The sequence below is a fragment of the Euphorbia lathyris genome, chromosome 3 (genome assembly GCF_963576675.1).
Source record: "Euphorbia lathyris chromosome 3, ddEupLath1.1, whole genome shotgun sequence".
Lineage (NCBI taxonomy): Eukaryota > Viridiplantae > Streptophyta > Magnoliopsida > Malpighiales > Euphorbiaceae > Euphorbia > Euphorbia lathyris.
The window spans coordinates 40,957,968-40,982,393 of record NC_088912.1 but is presented as its reverse complement, the minus strand read 5'-3'; the positions used below and the strand labels follow the sequence as shown (position 1 = coordinate 40,982,393).

The following is a 24,426-nucleotide window of genomic DNA, read 5'->3' as shown; positions in this document are numbered from 1 at the left end:
TTAGAGCTACTAAACTTCAATTAACGCCTTAAAATGGTTGTTGATGACATCAAAATAAAAAATTCTAAGAATTGATGATATTCTAAACATATTTAATTCTTCAATTTTTTTTTTATTTTGAAGTCGTTTATGTGTTGTTTGATTAAGAGAGAGAAAACTTCAAAAATTATGATTTTTAAAAGTCGGTTTGGTTTATGTTTGCTATTTGTTGCTTGTTGTTTGCTATTGCTACTAGGCAGTAAATATTAATTGATCTTTCTACTAAAAAAGGTTGCTTCAAAGTTTTATCCAACCCTTTTTACCTTCTGTTTCGTATTAAAAGATAAAAAATAGTTCCAAAAAAAATGGGTACTTTAATAAGAAAATGTGGTTCTAAACAAACTTTAATTTTTGAAAGTTTTTATTTTAAGGTCGTTAACGGTTATTTTGAGGTATTAATTAAAGTTTTTATCGATCATAATGTTAAAAAATATAAAATTAAATGATTTTTATATTATATTTAAAAATTTAACAATCATATTATGAAAATTAGTAAGATTCAGTGGTATGGATGTAATTTAGCCAATAAAAATGTAAAGTTGAGGACTTTCTCTTTCTTTCCCACTATATATATTTCCAACCTATAGCTTTTGTAAAACATTAAAATATTTAGGTGGTGGCTGCCAATGGCCTTTTTCTGCATTTGCACCTGCACCTTATCCGAATTTTGTTGCTTCCTTGTTTAAATCACAACAAGTAGAAACAATAAACCAAAACTAGGTGCTGGTGTGAGTGCAGATCAAAGCCTTTTTGGCAATTTTTCTTCAAAATTCCTCTCTATTGACTACTTCATTTTATGGCTATTTTTTCAGTTTGTTCCTTTGAAGCAAAACAAGACCCATGTACGGTCATCTCCTTCACAAATTAAGCTAGGGTTTCTCAAGGTAACTTACAAAAAACTCCTCCATTTCTAACCTGATCTATGTTTCATTAATTAGTTGGGAAGAATTTTGGTTGTGTTTGAAAATTAGGGTTAGAATTGGGGAGAAAATTAAACATGGAAAGGGTGTTTTTGAGTGGGGACTCCTAAAACTAACAAAACATTTAATTAGGGTTGTTAAGTAGTCTTTTTAGAGAATAATTAATTCATAGATGAGTATATATGCATGTTGTATGGAAATGGAAACGGAAACTGATATGTACACCGGAAACGGAAGCAAAATGCGGAAACGCTAATAAAGAAGAATTTATATGCAACTTAGGTACATATGCTTACCAAAATATGGGATAGAAATCATATACCACAAGTTCAATTCTCATATTCTTGTTAGAAAGGTACTAGTTTATGTTTCAATAGTGTTGTCTTTTCTGCTAAAACAAAATGGTAATTTCTATTGGAAAGTTCAAGCTAAGTCCTTTCCAGCTTCTTTGTGTACAACTGTAAATGGTTATTGGATATGGATGGGTAGGAATCAATACCATTTTAACAATGTGCAGAAAATTTTAGGGCAAATTTCTATATTTACTACTACTAAGGTACAGTTAAAATTTGTTAAATATCTCGTATTACTTGATTAAGGAGCTATAATACGACGCTTTATATATGTGAGATAATCCTTCTTAGTTGATGTATCTTTAGAGGTGAGGTAGGCTTTAATCTACCTATTATCACAACCTTGTATTTAATATTGGGTCACTTGTTGATATTTGTTCGTGTTCCAATTGGTTTGAGTGTGAGAATGGGTTAAATAATTAGGGAGAATATGACTTCTTATGTATACGGGACACAATGCTTACCTTTTAAAGTACTTGTTGAGTTAGTCTTTTACATATAGAGCTTGTGGTCCTATTAACTTGTTTTCCTTTGGTTTCTATTAAGTTTGACCAAGAAAATTTCATTTGCTGATAAAACTAATACTCATATATTTCTAGATTCTTTTTGTTCACATATTATTGTTATTGTAAAGGAAATTTATGCTAGTGATAGAACCATACCCTGAGAAAAACAACCAATCAATTAAAAAAGGGATACATATCAAAATGACATCAATTGATTAGTTGGTTGTATTTCTCTACGAGTATTGTAGAATTTCTCATAGATAGAGAGGGAAAAAAGGAGGAACAAAAACACAAACATATTTCGTTTGAATTTTTTTTGGAACTCATGAAATAGAAATCATGTTTATAAACTCACATACTCACATACTATTTGAATATAGTGTAACACATACAGCATCATCTTGAACCTGTATCAGATCCTATATATGTAGGTGTGTTGGGAGCACTTAAGTGTTGATTACGTTAGATAATAATTTCAGAAAGGTTAAGTCATAATCAAAAGAATTAGCATTTCTGTAATTAGTCACAGTAATGCATATATTCTCTGACTTGACAAGTCATAACAATGCATTTATTCTAGCTTGTATAGGTGATTTTAGTTTGTATTGGGATAATTAGTTAATGTTGGTAAACTTCCTCATAGAGAATAACAAGAGTTAGTTTTGTAAAGTGAGGCAAAAGTTTTCGATAAATGATTTGTTACTCCAAATGAACACAAATAGTAGTCATTGATTTAAATTATTCAGTTCTATGAAGATTACAACTAATATACTAGTACTTTCGCAATTAGAAATTAACATTATAAAACTTTATCAAGATCAAGATTTCTAGGAAATTATGATGGTATTTTAGTGCTGATATTTCTGGTCAAAGGTTCATAATCACTTTAATTGGAGTGTGTGTTACCTATAAACATAGGACAACTAAGTAATTAGCTTTTAGTTTCTTAGATGTTAAGTTTCATTACTTAGTTGTTAAGTTTTTAGTTCATTTTATTAGTTTCTTCGCTACTAAGTCTTAGTTACTTAATTGTTAAGTTTTTGCTAGCCGTCATTTCTTCTTCTTTGAGTAACTTTTTGCCACAGCGAAGCAATAAATGAGGCATTTTGTCATTGTAAGGAATCATCAAACAAATTAATGAAGAATCTATTTTCTCCTTCTTCTCTTTCTATTCTCTCCTCCTAAATTCTAATCTCTCTCTCTCCTATCTTCTAAAATTCCTAACTGTCAGCTTCATACCTGACATTGGTACCAGAGACATTCATTCCTCTAGCAATCCTATGAATGATAAATACTCCTTATAGAAAAACTCGCGCAGCAAAAAGAAAAGAAAAAGTAGCCATGGAAGACCTAGTAAATCAACTTAGAGAACTTACGACACAGTTCCATAATCGATCAGAATCCATAGCAAGAATCATAACAACAATGATTTGAGAATCTTCTTGCTGAACATAACACCCTTCGAAAGGATCAGATGAATTCTCATCAATCCCTGGAAAAATCCATTCTAGCTCTTTCACAGATCATTCAATCCCAACATGGAATTCTCCACACAACTCCTCCATCTTCAACGACCGACACTCCAGCAGCACTGAACAGGGGCCTTTTGAGGCAACACCCTGGTTCTCAACAAGTTGAAGGCCCTTCACAAAGGAACCTTCCCTACCATAAGCTCCTTCCAAAGTGCGATTTACCATCTTTTGATGGAAAAATGTAGAAATGTGGGTCAGTAAATGCAATAAGTATTTTCATTTGTTCGAAGTTGAAGAAGATAAGAAGTTCCACTTAGTGGGCTTGTACTTGCAAGGCAAGGCGGATAAGTAGTTCAGGAACTGCTGGCCAGGCCACCCACTCATTTCTTGGTAAAAATTTGTTGAGGAGATTGAGAAAAGGTTTCAAGAAACAAAAGCCGTGGATGTGATGGAGCAGCTCACCTTGCTCAAACAAACTGGATCTGTGGTGGACTACCAAGATCAGTTTGAGGCCATCAAACTCAAGATGGAAAAGGTACACCCTGAAAATTCTGAGTCCTTACACCTTTCAGATTTTACCACTGGCCTTAAACCTGAAATTAGATCTGCAGTCAGAGCTAGTCATCCTACTGACTTATGCTGCCATTAAGCAAGCCAAATTGGAAGAAATTCATCTAAAAATATAATGGATTTGCTTAAACCTAATCATACCTTCAGATCTCCTAATACTGTTAGAACCTTCACACCTTATTCCAACTCCAATCTAAAACCCTACTCAAACTTCACCCCAACACCTAACCCTTCTACTAAACTACCTAAAACCAAAACTGCTACTAACAATACACCACCATTGATAAGAAAAGCTCTTGGTTCATGTTGGAAATGTGGGGAAATATATTTTCCAGGCCACAAATGTACAAGCTAAATGTAATCCAAATGGAGGAGGGAGTGCAAGATTTGGAAGAGGAAACAGAAGGAGAAGGAAATTAGGAGATTGAGAAAGCTGGTAATATAGAAGCAGAGCATATTGAGTTGTCACTCAATGCCTTGGGTGGAGGCATCAATGATGGCACTCTCAAGTTGAAAGGAGTCCTGAATAAGAAGACCATCATGATACTCATTGATAGTGGAAGTAGCCACATCTTTGTGGATATTAAACTTGCTAAGGAGGCTAAGCTACCCCTGGAAAGCATCCAACCAGCAGCAGTGCCTGTAGCAGATGACAGGAAATTGACATTTAATTCGAAATGCAATGATTGCGCATGGTCAATGCATAATGCCAAGTTCAAATTCATTGTCAAGGTTCTAAAACTGGGAGAGTATGACTTAATTCTTAGAGTGGCTTGTATGAGAAGTCACTCTCCAGTGACCTTTGATTTTGGTCAAAACAAGTTATTGATCCAAAAGGATAGTAAGCAATTGGCCTTAAAAGGAATGATAGAAGAAGTCACTCTTAGATTGATGACTCTTAAATCAGTCAATCAAATGGTGGCCAAAGGATGGAAGGGTTGTAGGAAAATAGACAAGCCTAGGCGTAGCGGAATAAATAAAATTTTATCTATTTTATTTATTTCCTTTTTTCAAGATTTGTTAATTGTTATTTCATATAAAAATGGATAGAATGAAATACCTTTTCTGAAGAACTATCTACAGTTGCAAACGAAGTGCCCACAACTTCTTATATTTAATCTGTGAGCCACGAACGATTTTGTTCAACACAGAAAACAATAACTTATCAGTAATCAACCTTAATAATAAGCAATCACAATGATTGCCTCTAACAGAATCGATACGAGATCAAAGAAAGAGTAAAAAATAATGTAAATTAGCTGAGACGGGGACGGAACGATTCCTCTTCCTCTTGTATTGAGTGTGTCGAAATATGGGGCTTAGGGAGTCTATTTATAGACTTCTTAAAACCCTAATCCTAGTTGTATTAGTTAATCAATTAATTAGAATCTTATTCGGAATAAGATTACTAATTAGATAATTAAATAAACACTTATTATTATCTAAATAATAACTAATTATATTTAGATAATATCACTATTCAAATTAGTAATTTAATTATTGTTAGAGATAATTAATTAGAGTTTCAATCTCATTAAAATCTCTAATTAATATTATAAGATAATCCTTTAATTTAATTCACAACTATAATCCAATTATAATTATTAATGAAATTAATCTATCCCTAATTTAATTACAAATTTCGGCCCATATATTAGTGTCTCACTAATTACATTTTTGTCCTCTGGTTCCAAGTCCCATATGCGACTCATTAGGTCCTTTATTGCTACTAGCCGTATATATCTTTTGAAATTAATTCATCATGATTAATTCCAACATATATATAACAGAATACCGTCACGAGCTGTTACTAGCAGAACCTATGATATTTCCCTAGAGCAATTAAGAAGTCAGGTTGATAACTGACGTTAACCTTTCTGCATTAGATACAGTATAATACGATCCTTCATCAACTATATCCTGTTGGTCAATTCCTTATAACCATAGAACGTGTCAAGGTTACATATAACGAAGAGTCTATTTTACTTGTACAGGTCGAATTCACTCTGAAAGATAAGTTAAGTGAAATATCTATTTCTACTCTTTACTCTATCACCTTGCAAGGATTTCAGTTAATTCACCACAAGCGGCCATTTGGATATATCTCCCACTTATCAGGAGTGACGAATGCTCAGTCTGACATTAACTATTCTGCAATTACTTTATTTGATACCCAACCTTACTCTCACACACCATAGGCTCTCACCTGTAGTGGATCGTGCTCGTACAGAATCAAAGCATCACACTCTACAATCCAGAATCACTAATTAACGAATGTTTGAGTCTGAGGATTAGTTATACCTACTAATACCAATTAGATGAACAGTTGACACGTTAGATAAATCAATCCATACTGTTATCTCAAGTCGGGTCCCAATCCTAATCAATTCCTTCACCGGATCCATGTAACTGTCTAAATATCTAAATATCTAAAGCTTGTGAGATCAGCTTTCTGTCTCGACAGAAAACACTGTTACATGTAAGTCTCAATAGTAATATGCCAACCCCTATAACATATTACTTGACTTTGGTTAACTTTAAGTTTATTGATCTTATTATAAAGTACAGTCTCACTTCATACTTGTATGAACACTTTATAATTACTTAAACAAACTTAGGATTACTTTCTTTATGAAAGATTTGTGCCTTTATATATAGTTGCATTTTAAAGTTAGATATCTGATTAAACAAATGATTAAATAAACAATTTATTCATTAATGTTTATATCCTAAAACAATTATGTTTAGGACACTAAACTCCAACAAGGGTGTCACTTCAAAACTATTTCTCATATCAGTGAATGATACTACTACCCAAAAAGCCCAAACCCCAGTTTCAAATATCCATATTCCACCTAACCCAGCCTTACAACTACTCTTACAACAATACCAACATTTGTTTCAAACCCCAACTACTCTGCCTCCTTGTAGGACACATGAGTATGTAATACCCTTAAAGGAAGGCACTGAACCTATCAAGGTCCGACCTTATAAATACTCTCATCACCAGAAGAATGAGATAGAGAAACTCATTAAGGAGATGTTGACCAATGGGATCATTAGGCCAAGCAACAATCCTTTTGCTTCTCCTATGTTATTAGTGAAGAAAAAGGATGGAACATGTCGGTTATGTATTAATTATAGAGAGCTCAACAAGGCTACAGTTAAGGATAAATTTCCAATTCCAGTGATCCAAGAGTTAATTGATGAACTCAAAGGGGCCAAATTCTTTACTAAACTGGATTTGAGGGCAGGCTACCACCAGATTAAAATGAGGGAGAAGGATATTGAGAAAACTGCCTTCAAAACACACTCAGAGCATTTTGAATTCCTAGTTATGCCATTTGGCCTCACTAATGCCCCAACTACTTTCCAGTCCCTAATGAATATAGTTTTTAAGCCAAATCTTGGGAGATTTGTCCTTGTTTTCTTTGATGACATCCTTATATATAGTCCTTCCCTATCTACCCATTTGCATCATCTTCAATTAGTATTTGACTTGCTAACTCAACATCAGTTGTTCGTCAAAGCCTCTAAATGTGAATTTGGAGTACAACAAGTGTCTTATTTAGGACACATTATCTCGAGTGAAGGAGTTGCAACCGATTCTATCAAGATTGAAGCCATGGTTAATTGGCCCCAACCAACCACTTTGAAAAGACTAAGGGGGTTCCTAGGGCTCATTAGATACTACAGCCGATTTGTCAAGAACTATGGGACCATTAGTAGATCCTTAATCGACCTCCTTAAGAAAGACAACTTCTAATGGACCGAGGAGGTGACCACAACTTTTGAACTTCTTAAGAAGTTAATGACACATGCCCCAATCCTTTCAATGCCAGATTTTTCTAAACACTTCATTTTGGAATGCGATGCTAGTGGGACGGGACTTGGAGCAGTCCTAATGCAACGCAACATGCCTCTATGTTATCTATCCAAGGAACCAATTCCTCTCTGCTTATGAGAGAGAGTTATTGGCAATTATTCAAGCATGCACTACTTGGAGGCACTACCTGGAAAATACGACTTTCATCATCAAAACTGACCATGAAAGTATCAAGCACTTGCTTGAGCAAAGGCTTCATATGTATTTGCAACATAAGGGAGTCTCAAAGTTGTTAGGATTGGATTACACCATTCAATACAAGAGTGGAATTAACAACAAGGTAGTTGATGCTCTATCAAGGCAATTTGAAGAAACAACAGACATTTCACACGCTTTGGTTATTACTATGGTAGTGCTTACATGGTTGGAAGAGGTCCATACCTCCTACGATGGAGATGAAGCAGTATTGCAGCTTATACAACAGCTGAGCGTTCAACCTAACCAAGTCTCTCACTCCTCTTACAAATAAGGTATCCTCAAGTTTAAATCCAGAATCTATATTGGGTCAGCAACTAACCTATGGTCTCAGTTGATTGAGGCTTGTCATAACTCACATATTGGTGGTTATTTAGGCATACGTGGTACCTTCTCCAGGCTTCAACGGGCCTTCTATTGGCCTAGAATGTTGCCTCAGGTCAGTAATTGGGTTGCTTCTTATGACACTTGCTTACGATGTGAGACAGACAATTCAGCCTACCCAGGATTACTTCAACCCTTACCTGTTCCGTAAGGTGCTTGGCAAGACATTACCATGGACTTTATTGAAAGGCTGCCCAAGTCCAAAGGGTTTGACACGATTTTGGTAGTGGTGGATAGGTTCATAAAGGTTTTCCTTGACACTATCTTCAAGCTTCATGGAATGCCCAAGACAATAGTATGTGACAGGGACAAGATTTTTACTGGTATTTTCTGGAAGGAATTTATGAAGCTGCTAGGAACAAGCTTATTATATAGCAGTGCTTATCATCCTCAGACTGATGGACAGTCTGAGAGGCCAAACTAGTGTTTAGAGAACTACCTTTGCAGTATGTGCTTCCTTTCCCCCAAAAAAATGGGCCCATTGGCTCAGCTTAGCGGAGTATTGGTACAATTCAAGCTACCATAGTGTTATTTGCATGACCACTTTTGAAGCACTTTATGGGGTTAACCCTGCCTTGACTGTATTTCCCTCCACTTAATCTAATATAGCAGCTGTAGGGGACCCATTAGAGACCAGACAACGCATGAATTCTCTGTTGAATGAGTGTCTTACATCTGCTCAAAATCGAATGAAACAGATAACAGACAGAAAAAGGACAGATAGAGAGTTTTCTGTTGGAGACTGGGTCTATTTAACCCTATCGCCAGTCCACAGTTGCAGTGAGGAGTTCCCTTAAGCTTACCGCTAAATATTATGGGCCTTTTCAAATCCTAGAACGAATTGGAAAGGTTGCTTACAAGCTGCAGCTTCCTGCCACTTGTCGGGTGCACCCTGTGTTTCACATCTGCCTATTGAAGAAGAAACCTCCTCCAACATTTCCTGTATTGACTACCTTGCCACCCCTTCAAGCCATATAAGGTCTTCAATACTCGCAATGCTATCATTGACAACACAGCTACACCCCAGTTGCTCATCCAATGGTTTGGCTTGCCCTCTATCGATGCCACTTGGGAGGATTCGACTATGACTGCAACTCAATTTCCAGAGTTTTTTCACTCTTGGGGATAAGAGTGTGCAAAAGGAGGGGGTATTGTTATGTATAAACGTAGGACAGCTAAATAATTAGCTATTAGTTTTTTAACTGTTAAGTAATTATCTATTAGTTTCTTAGTTGTTAAGTTTCATTACTTAGCTGTTAAGTTTTTAGTTCCTTTTATTAGTTTCTTTGCTGCTAAGTCTTAGTTACTTAATTGTTAAGTTTTTGCTAGCTGTCATTTCTTCTTCTTTGAGTAACTTTTTGCCACAGCGATAAAGGAGACATTTTGTCATTGTAAGGAATCACCAAACAAATTAATGAAGAATCTATTTCCTCTTTCTTCTCTTTCTATTTTCTCCTCCTAAATTCTAATCTCTCTCCTATCTTCTAAAATTCTTAACTGTCAGCTTCATACCTGACAGAGTGTTAACTAAAAATATATATTATGAATGATCATTGAAGAGCTACAAGTGTCCAAGCCATATTTATAATGGATATATTTATTATGTAATATGCAAATATGTCTTTTCTTAAATAATGCATGTTCTTTAGCATATTATAGTGAAATTTATATGTCTACTCCTTTTATTCTTTTTCTTTATTTGTTTTGAATAAACATGAAAATAGCATCACGTTTGTCACTGTTAAAATATAATCATTCGTAATTGATTAATTTATGAAAAAAAAATGCATGTTTCAACTAATTAACTAGTGAACAATGGTTTATTTTGAAGTACTTTAAAATAAATAAATAATTATTGTATCATTGTATGATACTATTGGTTTCAACGGAATTATAATTACAAATGTTCATCACATGGTTTGTCAATTGTTCATGAGTATACAAGATTTCTTTTGTGCGATTAATGGGTGGGTTACTAAACTCAGCCACTAATTTATACTTCTAGCCCCTGAAATAGACCGAACTACCCTTTGCACTAAATTTGAAAAAACCTAAAACCTTTCAAGAACCCTATACGAATTTTGCTCAAATCCGGACAAATTAGTGAACCGAATCATGGATGGTGACAGAAACCGTAAAGGAAAAGCTAAAATGGTAAGATTTACCGCTTTATTTCGTTGATTTTTAGATCGAATTGAATCTGTTGGTTATTTGAAAAAAATCGCCGGAATCGCAGTCGGGCGTATGAACATCACGCCCGATCTGCGGTTCGGGCGTATGAGTATCACGTCCGACCAGTGGTGCGGACGTGATAGCCACATGCCCGTACCAGTGGTAGGGCGTGACACTCATACGCCCGAACCACTGATATGGCGTGATACTCATACACCCGCCCAGTGGTTCGGGCGTGATTCCCTTACGCCCCACGTTGTTTTTGTATAAAAAAATATATTATTTAACATTTTAGTTATTTAGTGTAATTTTATAATTTTAGTATAAATTAAGTATAGTTTTAGTATGATTTTTATAATTTTATTAATTTAGGGTAATTTTATAAATTTAGTATAAATTTAGTATAAATTGAGTATAACTTTAGTATAATTTAGTATGATTTTTATAATTTTATTAATTTAGGGCAGTTTTAGCATGATTTTTATAATTTTATTAATTTAGTGTAATTTATTATTATCATTTGTATTAATTTAGTAGTATTTTAGCATAATTTTATAAATTTAGTATAATTTACATTATTTACAATTTTATTAATTTAGTGTAATTTTTTTTTAGACGGAGCGGCCTACTAGGGGTGGGAAATCCATCCCATCATCTGCTCGTCGTCTAGATATGGACGACGAGGATGATACACCACGACATACGAGATTGCGTGGTATAGATATATCTGGTCGTAGGCGGAGAGGGGCTGCGACGGAGCAGGTGAGGAGGGGGCCGATTGCGGATCAGCCCGATATTCATGGATCAGAGGGGGCGACTGATTTTGAGGACAGAGAGCCTGATAGCGATTCTTTTCAGGACTACCTGGATGTGGCAGCCCGGGTAGTGCGACAGTCTGCAGTTGCACATGATCGCGAGGTTGAGGAGAGCGATGAGCAATCGACCCCGGGGAGACAGCCGACCCAGCGCGTAGGAGGTCGTTTTGCGAGTACAGGTATTTTTTTTATAACTTTAGTATATTTTAGTATAATTTACAATTTTAGTGTAACTTTAGTATATTTTAGTATAATTTATTACTTTAGTATAATTTAGGTATATTTTAGTATAATTTATAATTTTAGTATAATTTTAGTATATTTATAATTTTAGTATAACTTTAGTATAATTTTAGTATATTTATAATTTTAGTATAACTTTAGTATAATTTTAGTATAATTTTAGTATATTTATAATTTTAGTATAACTTTAGTATAATTTAGGTATATTTTAGTATAATTTATAATTTTAGTATATTTTAGTATAACTTTAGTATAATTTTAGTATATTTATAATTTTAGTATAATTTTAGTATAATTTTAGTATAATTTATAATTTTAGTATATTTTAGTATATTTATAATTTTAGTATAATTTATAATTTTAGTATAATTTAGGTATATTTTAGTATATTTCAGTAGTATTTTAGTATAATTTAGTAGTATTTTAGTATAATTATACTATAATTTGGTATATTTTAGTATTTTTTAGGATACTTTAATATAATTTTATAATTTTCAGGGACAAGCAAACGTCCCAAAGCTAGTGAGGACGAGAGCTGGGTAGTTACTGCACTGGTTGATGGTGGTCCCGTTGATGGTTCCGTGATTCCTAGTTTTCTAGGACATGTTGCCTCACGGATGTTGGGAGGAGAGATTTGGTCGTTTCTGACATGCTACAACAGATCAACAGCATGCCGAGATTTGTGTCAGTGGTTTTCTGATGTGTCACCCGAGGTAAGCATAATATAATGTGTCAACATTTATTGTAATTTGTATTTTTAACTATAAACATAAAAAACATTCAGTAATTGTATAAATTGTATATGTGTCATTTTATAGCTAAGGGAGATGATCGAGAGGACTAGTTTGTCTCACCTTCCACATGCCATGTTCAAGAACCTCGACACTCCGCTGTTGACTGCGTTCGTGGAGCGGTGGCAGCCTGATACGAACTCCTTCCACATGCCGTTCGGGGAGATGACTATCCAGCTGCATGATGTGTGGCAGATTCTTCGGATCCCGATCGACGGTCCGATGGTGTCCGAGTCTCCCCCTACTGACGGGCTTCATGCCATGTGCATGATGATATTTGGGGTGAGTCAGGCTGAGCTTCTGTTGCCGACCCGACGTTTATGGGGTGGTGGAGGTGTATTTGTTGGGGCTGTACAGGCGCTTCTGACCGAGGGGAGGGATGACGCTACTCGGGCCACAGCGTGGATGTGGCTTATGCTTGGATCCACTCTGTTTGTTGACAAGAGTGGAGATAGGATTAGGCCGGTCCATCTTGTTGAGGTTTACAGCGGTGTCAGCGGGGCAGCTGGACTATCATAGGGGTTTGCTACACTAGCCATGTTGTACCGGCAGCTAGGGATAGCGAGCAGGGGAGACTGTTCAGGTATATGCGGATGTTTAACTCTACTGCAGGCATGGATATACGAGTATTTTCCGGTGTTCCGGCCGCATAGAGGAGCTCACTTGATCCCAGCTGACCATGCCCGTGCACTGAGATGGGAGGTCGGGGTACCAGGCAAGACGACCGCCCGACTAGATACCTTTCGCGGGCAGCTGGACCGTATGACGGCGGTAGAGGTATTTTATAAAATTTTAGAATTAATTTAAGTATTATTTATAGTATTGTTAGACGAGGTGCCGCGGCCTAATCTCCCGAGCGGACCGGGGGGTGGACACCTCATGGCGACGTAAGCGGTGATTGGCGCCGAAAGCAACCAATCGTGGAATCAAGCTGCTCGGCAGGACCGGAGCTCGGAGTATGGAAGAGTCGCCACCCACGAATGGGAAAATGAACACCGATCCCTTGCGGGAGACCGGTGAGGGTTCGAGAAACTTAGGTACCAGCCGAGAAGGCTAGCTCCTTTCCGGAGAAAGGCTACTAGGCACCCCGACATCGCCCGGTTATGAACCATCGGCCTCCTACTCAGCGTGTTAGGCGATAACGGACTAATCGCATATTTCTTTAAGTTTAAAATTCATTTGAAACCTTTTCTTTCTCATTTTGAAAACCGTTTTGAGCATATATTATTGAAAGCCATTTTGGTAAAGAATCACCCATTTATATCAGTTCAAAATACATAGGAGAGAGAGGGGGAGAAGAAAGAATTGATTTATTCACAGTGTGATTTATACTTCATATTATACACTAACTCTAAGCTAAGCTCATTCCACAAAACGAGTTTATTTACATGGTTCGTACCTTAATCACCGTTGGAACGATTTAGGTACGTTTCAAAACCCCGTTAATTTACATGATATCGACTCGAATCGCCGTTGGAACGATTCGAGTGTTTGAAAGTGTGAGATAAAAAGCTTTAACAAGAAAACGTGATTAAGCATACAAGTCCATTTATTTTTGTACAAAACCATTTGGATAAGAAAACGATTCAAAACTCCATTATGTACAATTTAAGAAACGGTTTTAATTACAAGGTTCACTTAATCCGTCGTTGGAACGAATTAAGGTTTTAAAACGTGATGTTTTAGGAAATCGTTTGAAATGATGAAAAACCTTTTATTTACACTTTAAGAATATCTATAAAAACTTTAGTTTGAATAACCAAATTGAAATCTCTTTTTGTGGTTTATTTTCCTCTTTTTCACTCAATTAACCTTCATTTTAACATAATCACAATAATTAACAAATTAAGCCCAAATTCACCCAATCAAATACATTTGAAATATATACATATATACAAAAAGGGTAATAATACTTATTAAAACAAAATAGAGAAGATAATATATATTAATGGGTAGAAATAGTGATGAAAATAATATTAGATATAATACACTTTTTTATCTTAATTAAAAACATGTAAAAACGATGAACAAGGTTCATAAATAAGAAAATAACTTTTAACTCCAAATAGTTTTTACATAATAAATATATAGAAAATAACCCCCAAATGCACATCTAAATATTAATACTTAAAATAGTGTTTAATGAATCCAAAAATATTTATTAATTAATTACCCCAAAAGGTCCAAATAAACAATCCCTAAAATAATCACTAATATAGCTCAAATAGACTTAAAGAAACATATATATATATATATATATATATAATTTTACAAAGCTAACTTTTTTTTTTTTTGGTAAGAAAGGAAAGGAAAAAAACAAAACCAACAAAAAACCTACACCGGGATCAGTCTAGGAAGGCTGACTCCAATCCTATCCTCTAGGAGAGAAGGCAAAAGAAAAGAAGGAGGAACAGATAGGGTAGAAACACCTAACATTCTCCCATGCCCAGCAGCTGCTAAGCGATCCGCCACGCGGTTTTGCTCCCTAAAAATATGGGAGAAATTAAGATACTCAAAGGCAGGACGAAGCCTCAAAATAGCTTTGATGAGATTCTGGCTCTTCAGACAAACAGCCTGGCTATCTGAAATCCTGTTAATAGCCTCCAGATTATCAGATTCCACCGAGAGCTTTTTAACACACATGCGAATGGCGAGTTTAATACCTGACAAGATACCCCAGAGCTCCGCAGAAAAGGAGGAGCCCGTCCCCAAGTTATGGGTAAACCCCGCCATCCAATTGCCACCAGCATCCCGAAGAACTCCTCCAGCAGCAATTCTGCCATTGCTAAGGCAGGAGCCATCAGTATTCAACTTAGCAAACCCTTCTCTAGGCTTACTCCAGCCAACTAGCAGGATCTCTTTATCCGGGGAGGGGCGAACAAGGGAATCTCTTTCAAAGCTTTTAGTAATAACAAAGAGCTTCTTCGAGAAGAAAAACAGTAAATCAGGAATAAGGACAGCCTTACCCGCAAATAATTCTTCATTCCTCCACTTCCAGATTTGGTGACAAGTAATAGCAAAGAGGATGGCACCGTGCTCCATGTTGGCCAGCAAGTTCCCCTTGGCTCCTTGAGAGAAACAGTCACCTTCAAAAAAGGCCATGAAGGAAGGGAGGATGTGATGAGGGAGGATCCCTTCCCAGATCTTCTTACTATTTGGGCAATCCCTCAAGGCATGGCACAAGGTTTCCACATTGCCTCTGCATCTACTACAGGCACTAGACTCAGTCAAGTGCCTTCTGTGCCTATCAGCATTCGTAAGGAGCCTATCTTTGATACCCAGCCAAAGGAAGCTCCTGATACGGTAAGGGATCTTGAGGGACCATATGGACTTCCAAATCTCCAAGGGAGGATCAGCCCTATTAGGGGTAAAAGCTTCATAGGCCGATTTACAAGAATAAGTACCATTATTCGTCAAGGCCCAACAATGTCTATCCTTATCCTCCTCTTGATTGCTAATCTTCACTCCTCTAATGTTAAGAAGGGTCTCCAGACTAAAGAAAGAGTCGAACTTTGACCAGATCCAGTCTCCCTCCGAGTCCACCACATCAGCAATTTTCCAGGAAAGGAGATCAGCCGACGGAGGGGCATTACACACATCAATCAGCGGTTTATCACCAATCCAGGTGTCATACCAGAAGCTAATAGATCTACCATTACCCACCTCCAGGCCAATCCCCGTACAGAATTCAGCAAACACGACACTGAGCCCTTTCCAGAGAAAAGAACAGCTAACAACCCTCTCCTTCGGGCCACCAAAGATTCTATCTTTCCGATACTTCCCGCACAAGAGACGGACCCAAAGAGAGGAGGGGCATTGCCACATTCTCCAAAGAAGTTTCATTAACAGGACTTTATTATTGTCCTTTGCCTGCCTAATACCAAGACCCCCCCTGTTTTTAGGCTGGCAAGCTTCCTTCCACGGGACCAGGTGAACCTTTCTCCCATCTCCAGACTCACCCCCATAGGAAACGCCGATTTATCTTATCCAGGTCACTAAGGACAGGCTCAGGAAGCTTACAGGCCTGCATGATGTGGTTCGGAGCAGCGCAGTTAACTGACTGGATCAAGGTAAGGCGACCTGCAAGGGAAAGAGAATTAGCTTTCCAGCTAGCACACAAACCATTAGTTTTGTCCAAAATATCCTTGAAAGAGGCTTTGGAAACCCTGTCACTGTGAAGAGGAACCCCAAGATACTTTCCCAAAGAGTTCGTCAGAGGTATGCCAGAGAGCTCACTCAGTCTTCTGCACAAGCTATTGTCCATATTTTTGGAACAAAGCATACGGGACTTTTGGATGTTAACCTTCTGGCCAGAAGCCTCGCAAAAACAATCAAGGATATCCATAACTGTTTTAATTTGCTCCTCATTACCCTCAACGAAAAGCATGACGTCATCAGCAAAGAGTAAATGGGTAATAGGGGGCAATGTCTGTTGATAGAAACAGGGTGGAGAGTCCCTTTGCACACCGCCTCTTGGATCAGGTGAGACAGTCTTTCCATGGCAATAACAAAGAGGAAGGGACTCATAGGATCTCCTTGACGAATTCCTCTGGAGGGAGAAAACTCATCTGACATGTCCCCATTGATCATGACCTGGAAAACAGGAGAGGAGATACACTTCTCAATCAAAATCCTCCAGTTCTCCGGGATGCCAGCTTTGGCTAAACTATCCAGAAGAAAGCTCCAGTTCAATCTATCATAGGCTTTCTCCAGATCCAGTTTGAGGGCCACAATCCCTTTCTTACCTTTCTTAATCTTCATAGAATGGACAACCTCCTGGGCAATAACAACGTTATCCATCAATTGTCTACCAGGAACAAAGCTCCATTGGTTCTGGCTAATTATATCCGGAAGGATCTTCCGGATTCTATTAGCCACAATCTTAGTAATAGCTTTATACAAAACATTACAAAGACTGATGGGTCTCATCTGGAGGAAGGAGGAAGGCTTAACAACCTTAGGAATCAAGACAATGAGGGTTTTATTAACCGACCTGATATCGTTAGAGCCACCAAAAACACCTAACATAAAACTGTATATGCCCTCCTTAACAGTATCCCAGTGTTTATGATAGAAACTAGCGGGGATACCATCAATCCCAGGAGCCTTAGTGGACCCTATGCTAGAGAAGGCCAGATCAATCTCTTTAAGGTCAATAGGATGGAAAGCATCTTTAATAGCCTCCTCCCCCAAACGAGGAAAGGAAATACCAGAGTGGGCACTCTCCAAGTCCACAGCTTCCTCTCTAAACAGGTCCTTGTAGAAATCAAGGGCTGAGCGACGAATGTCTTCCTCCTCAAAAATCCACTCGCCACTAGCGTCCTTGATAGAATCAATCCTATTCCTCTGTCTCCTAATGATCGTAGAGAGATGAAAAAACCTGGTATTCCGATCCCCGTCTTGAATCCAGGCCTTCCTAGACTTCTGGAACCAAAGAATCTCTTCCTGTCTAAGCACAGCTTCCAACTCGTTCTGGAGAGCTCTAAGGTGACCATTTAAGCTATGGTCGAAACGAGCCTCCAAGCAACGCTGAACGCCTTCCATCCTCCTCAAGAGTTTATTCTTCCTCCTGATAATATGGCCAAAGATGTCTTTATTCCAAACAACCACCTTCCTTCTGAATTCCTCAGCAGTGAGGAGAACATCAGAGTGGGGATGCCAATTGGTTTTCACGAAATTCCTAAAGTCGGGATGAGAATCCCAAGCCACAAGATATCTAAAGGGCCTGTTACCTTTCAGCCGGTTACCTTTGACCAAATTAATGAGGATAGGGCAATGGTCAGAGTGACGGAAGGGGAGATTCAGCACCTTGACCTCAGGAAACCTACAGATAGCCGCAACATTAGCATACACCTTATCCAACCTCACAAACAAGCTATTTCTTTTCCAGGTAAATTTGTGGCCAGCAGCACCCAGGTCTGAAAGCCCACACAGATCCATACTACGCTTGTGGTTAAGGCACCGGTTCACATAATGATTACCCCCTCCTCTCTGATCACTTAAAAGGGAAATATCATTAAAATCCCCGGCCACCAACCAAGCCTCCACCATGTTAGAGCTAATAGAATGAAGGATCTCCCACAACCTTGTACGATTAGAAAGAACAGGATCGGCATAAACAAAGGTAACAAAGAAATGTTTATTACCAGGGTAGCACACCTTACTATGAATGAACTGACAGTCCATACTAACAATATCAATATTAACAAGACCTGGCTTCCAAAAGAGCCAAATCCCCCCAGCCCGGCCAGTAGCCTCCGATCTGACACAATTCCAATTCTTAAACTTTCTAACCACCTCGTCTGCTTTGGCTCCACTGACCTTGGTCTCTAGAAGAACAAAACAGGAGGGGTTAAACTGTTTAATAAGATCATTAACATGAATGCGGGTTGCCTTGCTCGCCGCACCTCTAACATTCCAAACAAAGAAATCCATCAGAAAGGAAGACTACTAACACAAGCCCAAACCCTAGATCAGGTATTTATTCGGGGCTCCTGAGAGCCTAGAGGAAGTCCCAGAAGGTCCCCTTTTAGCCCAAGAGTCTAACCCATTAAGGTTCTTCTTAGGTTTCACTTTAAGTTTCTTCATGTTCATCTTACTCACTCCTATAGCTTTTCTAATAGGAGCATCCACAGGAGGATTCAGAGAAACAGCCTTACTACTCGACCCTTCCCCTGTAGAAAGGTGAGACTGGGAGCTCCTTTTATCCTTAGCATCAAAGACAAAGAGGGGATTAATAGATTTACCCCGACTAGAAACAGGCTCGACCGATTCCAGACCAGGCATGCTCAAATCAATCTGTTCATTGGAAGGGTCCGATTCCCGACCTTCCTCCAGGGACAAGACACCGAACCTAGACCCCGAGCCAGAAGCTGAGACCACACCAGCCTCACTCCTCTTCTTGATATCCGGGGGTCTGACCTTGATCTCAGGGGCAATCTGGAGCGTAGTCATCTTCCGACTAATATCTGGCGGATGAATAGAACTAACATTAGCACTTGGCTTCCTTCTCACTGACCTCTTGCCCAGCATCCATGGCCCAAAACTCCTTTCTTCCCCCTGACTTTTCTCAGCTCCACCTATGATAGGTTGCATCAACTCCTCCGCCTCCTTCCTCTTCTTAGGACATCCCTCAAATGTATGGCCAAACATACCACATTCAAAACAGATATTATGTATACCTTCATATTCAATATGAAAAACCTTATTCTGAATACAGAATTGAGAAAGAAGAGGCTTAGCAAGATCAATATCAATACAGACCCTGGCAAACTTGCCTCTTACTGCCCCAATGGTAGTCTTATCGACATGGTGGACCTTACCAACCAGGCTACCAATCTTGTTCAGGAATCTATCACTATAGTATTCAAGAGGAATGCCTGGGAACCTAACCCAAGTAAGGATTCTGTTAACAGAGCAGTCATGGGGGTCAAAATTTGGGACCCAAGGTCTCAGAGCCAAAACATGATTGGAGATAATATACGGTCCACCATTGACCACCGCATTGTAATCCTCAGCCCTTGTGAATCTAATGACATAATAGTCATTATCAAGGTCAGTGATGGTAACCTTCCCTTTCTTAGCCCATTGAGCCTGAATCCTCTGGGCAAAGTAGTTGAAACTGATTCTTTTCCCCAAAACAGTGACAATTAATGCCAATTTCCACTTGGATCTCATGACCCGCTTGTCTTCTGAGGAAAGACGGATCCTAGGACACAAAGGGTTCTCAGGCTGACCATCCTCAGAATCGGAATCGGAGAGAAAATCCCCATCATCGTTCTCAAAAGTATCCTCCTCCATCATGGGTTCCTCCTCCACCACCCCTAACAACTTATCCCTCCAGGAGGGAGCTCCCCCATCCTTTTGATAACATTGGGCATGCTGGCCCCGAGTAACCCGAGTGCCTGGGGATGAAACACCTTCCATAGTTTGTCCCGGAAGTAAAAGACTTAAGTCCCCCGGCACAAATGCCTGCGCGGCTTGCGCGGCTAGCGCGCCCTGCGCAAGCTGCAAAGAATACCCTGCTTGCGCAGCCGGCACTCCCAGAGCACCAAGCACAGGACGCGTCCCCCCCATCACAACGTTTTGCTCAACCCCACGGTCCACAGCCGAAAACATCGGACCTTCTCCTTCCCCAATGCCAGACGCGGCAGCCGCAGAACCCTCCCTTCCTTGATCCAGATCGGCCACCCCAACCACCGAAACAGGCACCGAATTAACCAGATCCGCCTCCCCACCATCAGCCCACTCCGATCTACTACGATCCCTGGACCGATCCCTCGGTCTTTCGTTACTCCGCCGTCTACCCCGAGGAGATCCTTCCGATCTCCCATCATCAGCCGCCCAAGCCTCCTCCTGTACCAGATCTGCACCCAGACCGCGCCCCGCAACCGGACTCGCCAGATCCAACACCGGCCTTCCGCCCGCCTTCACCGACCAATCCACCCTTCCCTTCGCAGTCGCCTTCGTCATCGCCACACAGAGAGAGAGAGAGAGAGAGAGAAAAGGAAAAAGACTCGTATTTGGAGGAGTCTATTTTATTAGATATAACTAATTGAGAGAGAGAGAGAGAGAAAAAAAATTGAGTTATAAAATTGATCCTGTGTTTTAGAGAGAGAAGAGAGATCTGAAAGAGAGGAGATAGATCTAAAAGAGAGAAAAAGATCTAAAAGAGAGAAATAGATCTGAGAGAGAGAAATAGATCTGAGAGAGAGAATATAGATCTCAAAATTCTCCATCTTCATAAAAATTCTTCACCATGACAACAGATCTGAGAGAGAGAAGATAGATCTGAAAAAGAGAAGATAGATCTAAAAGAGAAGAGATAGATCTCAAAACTCTCAATCTACATAAAAATTCTTCACCATGACAACAGATCTGAGAGATCTGAAAGAGAGGAGATAGATCTAAAAGAGAGAAAAAGATCTAAAAAGAAAAGCAATTCAAATGAAATCTACAAAGCTAACTTAGTATAAATGATATTTAAATAGGAAAATAACTATTATACTATACATAATAAGTAGATTATTATTAAAAATAGTTAGGAAAACAAAAAGCATAAAGACTATATTTAATGTTCTAATATACCCCTATATACATATATGACCTCCAATAACCCAAATATATCTATAAACACAAATAATGTACTAATAGCCCATAAACCCCCAAAATCATTTATCAATTAGTTATTTCAAAAAAACCAAACAAGCAAAACCTATATATATATATACATGTAACTTTTATAAAAGCTAATTTAGTGTAAATGATACTTAAAGGGACAATAAATAGATATATAATGAACATTTATTAGTTATATACTTCCAAAATAATTTTAATAAATATATTACATAATTATATACATATATATACAAGTATAAATGTCAAAAAGTTAAGAAAGGAGGATTAAAAAGACATTTTTCGGATTCCAACAGCTTTACCGACGGAAAATCCGTCGGTAAACTGCTTTTAGTAACAGAAAAGACAGAATTACAGAAACAGTCCCAAACTTTCCAGATTTATTAAAAAAGCTTTAGATCTAATCTATTCTATCATTTTTGGCCTCCGAACTACCCAAATCGGGTCATAGTCTATAATGGAGACTCCCAAAACGATGTTTTATTTTAAAACGTTAATTAAAACATTTTCAAAATCTAGATCTACAACGTTTTAGTCCCGAACTACCCCTAAATGGGGTCACGCTTCGTATTGGGACATAAAACGAGGTTTTTATTTTAGATCCAAACTCAAGTATTTGTAGAATGAAAACAGAAGATTAATTTGACAAATCTAAACAATAAAAGTGCAATAAAAGAGTAAATAAAGAGATCTAGATAACCAAAATGCAATAAAAGAATTAAATGGGTCTAGTTCCTCGGATGATTACCTCTTCAATCGGTAATGGGGATCCAAATCAAGTCGATTGATTGTGTTTTGAGTCGGTTTTTTATGTTTTTGAGAGATTTTGGGTCTCGTTGAATTTTTTTCAGGGGTTCGAGTCCCATTTTTTTTTCTCTATGCCTTGGGACTCCATCCTATTTATAGGCATATGGAGCCCCAAACATAATTTATTTTTGGCTCCAAGCCAACTTGCAGCCAAAGATAAGCTAAATGAGCTTAGGAAATTTCATGGAAATTTCCTAACCATCATTAGCTTTATTATTTATTATTATTTTATTTTTACTTTTATTTTTTAATGATTATTATTGTTTTATTTTTATTTTTATTTTTTTAAAAATAAATAAATTAAACAAAGCACTTGGCTTTGGCCAAGTGCAGCGAAATTGCACTTGGCCAAGGCCAAGTGCTATTGGGCTGGGCCTGGCGGCCCAGCCCCGTCACGGGCCGTCCAACGGCCCGTGACGGAAAAAAGCGGCCCCCGACGGGGCCACGTTTATATATATATATATATATAATAAAAAAATATTTAAACAAACAAAATACACCTAATGTTAACCAAAACCAATAACGATTTTCATCGAAAATGATTTTTGTCAAAATCGATTTTATAAAATTAACTTTTACAAAATCGATCCCTTTACAAAACTATCTATATTTTTGGATTGCTCGAATACCAAAACAAAACCCTTACCGACCCGAGATTTTATTAATAATAAAATTAATAAGAAAAGGGCATGAAATATCCCGAACTCGGGGAGACGATTTAAGATTTCATTCGCGGAACCAATTCGCCCGTCATCTCGATTCGATTTCCGAAGTCGATCAAACCGGTCTCCACGGTTCCTTTGAACAACGTTTTTTTATTTATTATTTTTATTGACTCATATTTTAATCGAATGATTCGGATCCCTTTTTATAATTTTTCTTCATCGGTCCTCCGACCCCGGTGTCTACAAGTATATTATTATTTTTTATTGAGTATTACTTTTTTCCAGGTGACGTGGTTGCCTTATGGTCCTATCCCCGATGATGATCGGCTTCGAGTGTCCTACGCCGGTTGGATACGGTGTAGAGACATCGTCGAGCCGTATTTGCCCGATCGAGCGCTGCGATAGGTCGGATATATTCAGCTTATCCCAGCTGAGCGTATTAGACCTGATAAAGCAGTACGACCATGGAGATCTATAGCGTATAAGCTCACGCATTCCTTAGTCACAGTTGAGGATACGTGGCGGAGATTTCCATCGGCTCGGAGCATTGATCGGAGGAGATGCCGACCCATTGGATACGATCCCACTGCCTGTGAGCCTGCTTATATGGACTGGTATAGGCGACATTCGCATCCCCATCTCCTTCATGCACCACAGGCTGCACCGGTACAGCATGCTCGCGCCAACAACGAATTTGTAAGTTTATTATTATTTAATATTATTATTTAGTATTAGTTTATATGTGTTTAATTGTTAATATTTATTTATTAATTTTTATTTTTTTTGCAGTGGGTTAGCTGGTTGTGGCGTGTCACCCAACTAGCGGCTACCCACCGATCTGACGAGGATGTTCCACGTATTAAGAGGGAGATGGATGAGTTTATGGATGCGTGGCGTCGGGCGAGCTGAATTTTTATTGTAGAAATTCATACATTTTAACACTTTTTGTTGTATATATTATATTTACTCTTTTACGTTTATAAATGTTTATATTTATTAATGTTTATTTTAATTTTTATGTTTTTAAATTTTATTTGTTACGTACAATTCTGTAGTTACGGGCTTAACGGCTTATTTACGGGTTTCACGGCCTATTTACGGGTTTAACGAACTATTTACGTGGTTAAAAAGCTAATTTTTTTTGCCAATCCGACACGCGGGCGTGTGGATATCACGCTTCACCGCGTGGTCGGACGTGATATACACACGCCTCACCGCGTGGTCGGACGTGATAGCCAACTGCCCGACCTTGCGGTGAGGCGTGGGGCTATCACGTCCGACCACGCGGTGAGGCGTGTGTATATCATGTCCGACCACGCGGTGAGGCGTGATATCCACACGCCCGCGTGTCGGATTGGCAAAACAAATTAGAAATTCCCCTCCCAAAACCCATGAAAGGGCATTTTCGTCCTTTCACGAGGTTAGGGGTGGGAATTTGGGGCTGGGTTTAACAACACCCATTAATTCTGAGCT

At 38.3% G+C, this 24,426-nt stretch overlaps 1 protein-coding gene across 3 annotated transcripts; it reads left to right on the top strand.

The window, feature by feature from the left end:
• Nucleotides 1-661: 661 nt before the first annotated feature.
• Nucleotides 662-23,997, top strand: LOC136221910 (protein MAIN-LIKE 2-like). 3 transcript variants are annotated; one of them, XM_066009389.1, is made up of 6 exons: nt 662-923; nt 11,113-11,491; nt 12,054-12,268; nt 12,374-13,123; nt 23,239-23,649; nt 23,743-23,997. In XM_066009389.1, exons 2-4 carry the CDS (start codon nt 11,170-11,172, stop codon nt 12,863-12,865), a joined length of 1,029 nt encoding a protein of 342 aa, XP_065865461.1. In that variant the 5' UTR covers nt 662-923; nt 11,113-11,169; the 3' UTR covers nt 12,866-13,123; nt 23,239-23,649; nt 23,743-23,997. The 3 variants fall into 3 exon arrangements, with proteins under 3 accessions (XP_065865461.1, XP_065865462.1, XP_065865460.1); XM_066009388.1 differs by lacking the exon at nt 662-923 and adding an exon at nt 8,168-10,479; XM_066009390.1 differs by lacking the exons at nt 662-923; nt 12,374-13,123 and adding an exon at nt 8,161-10,479.
• The last annotated feature ends 429 nt before the right edge of the window (nt 23,998-24,426 follow it).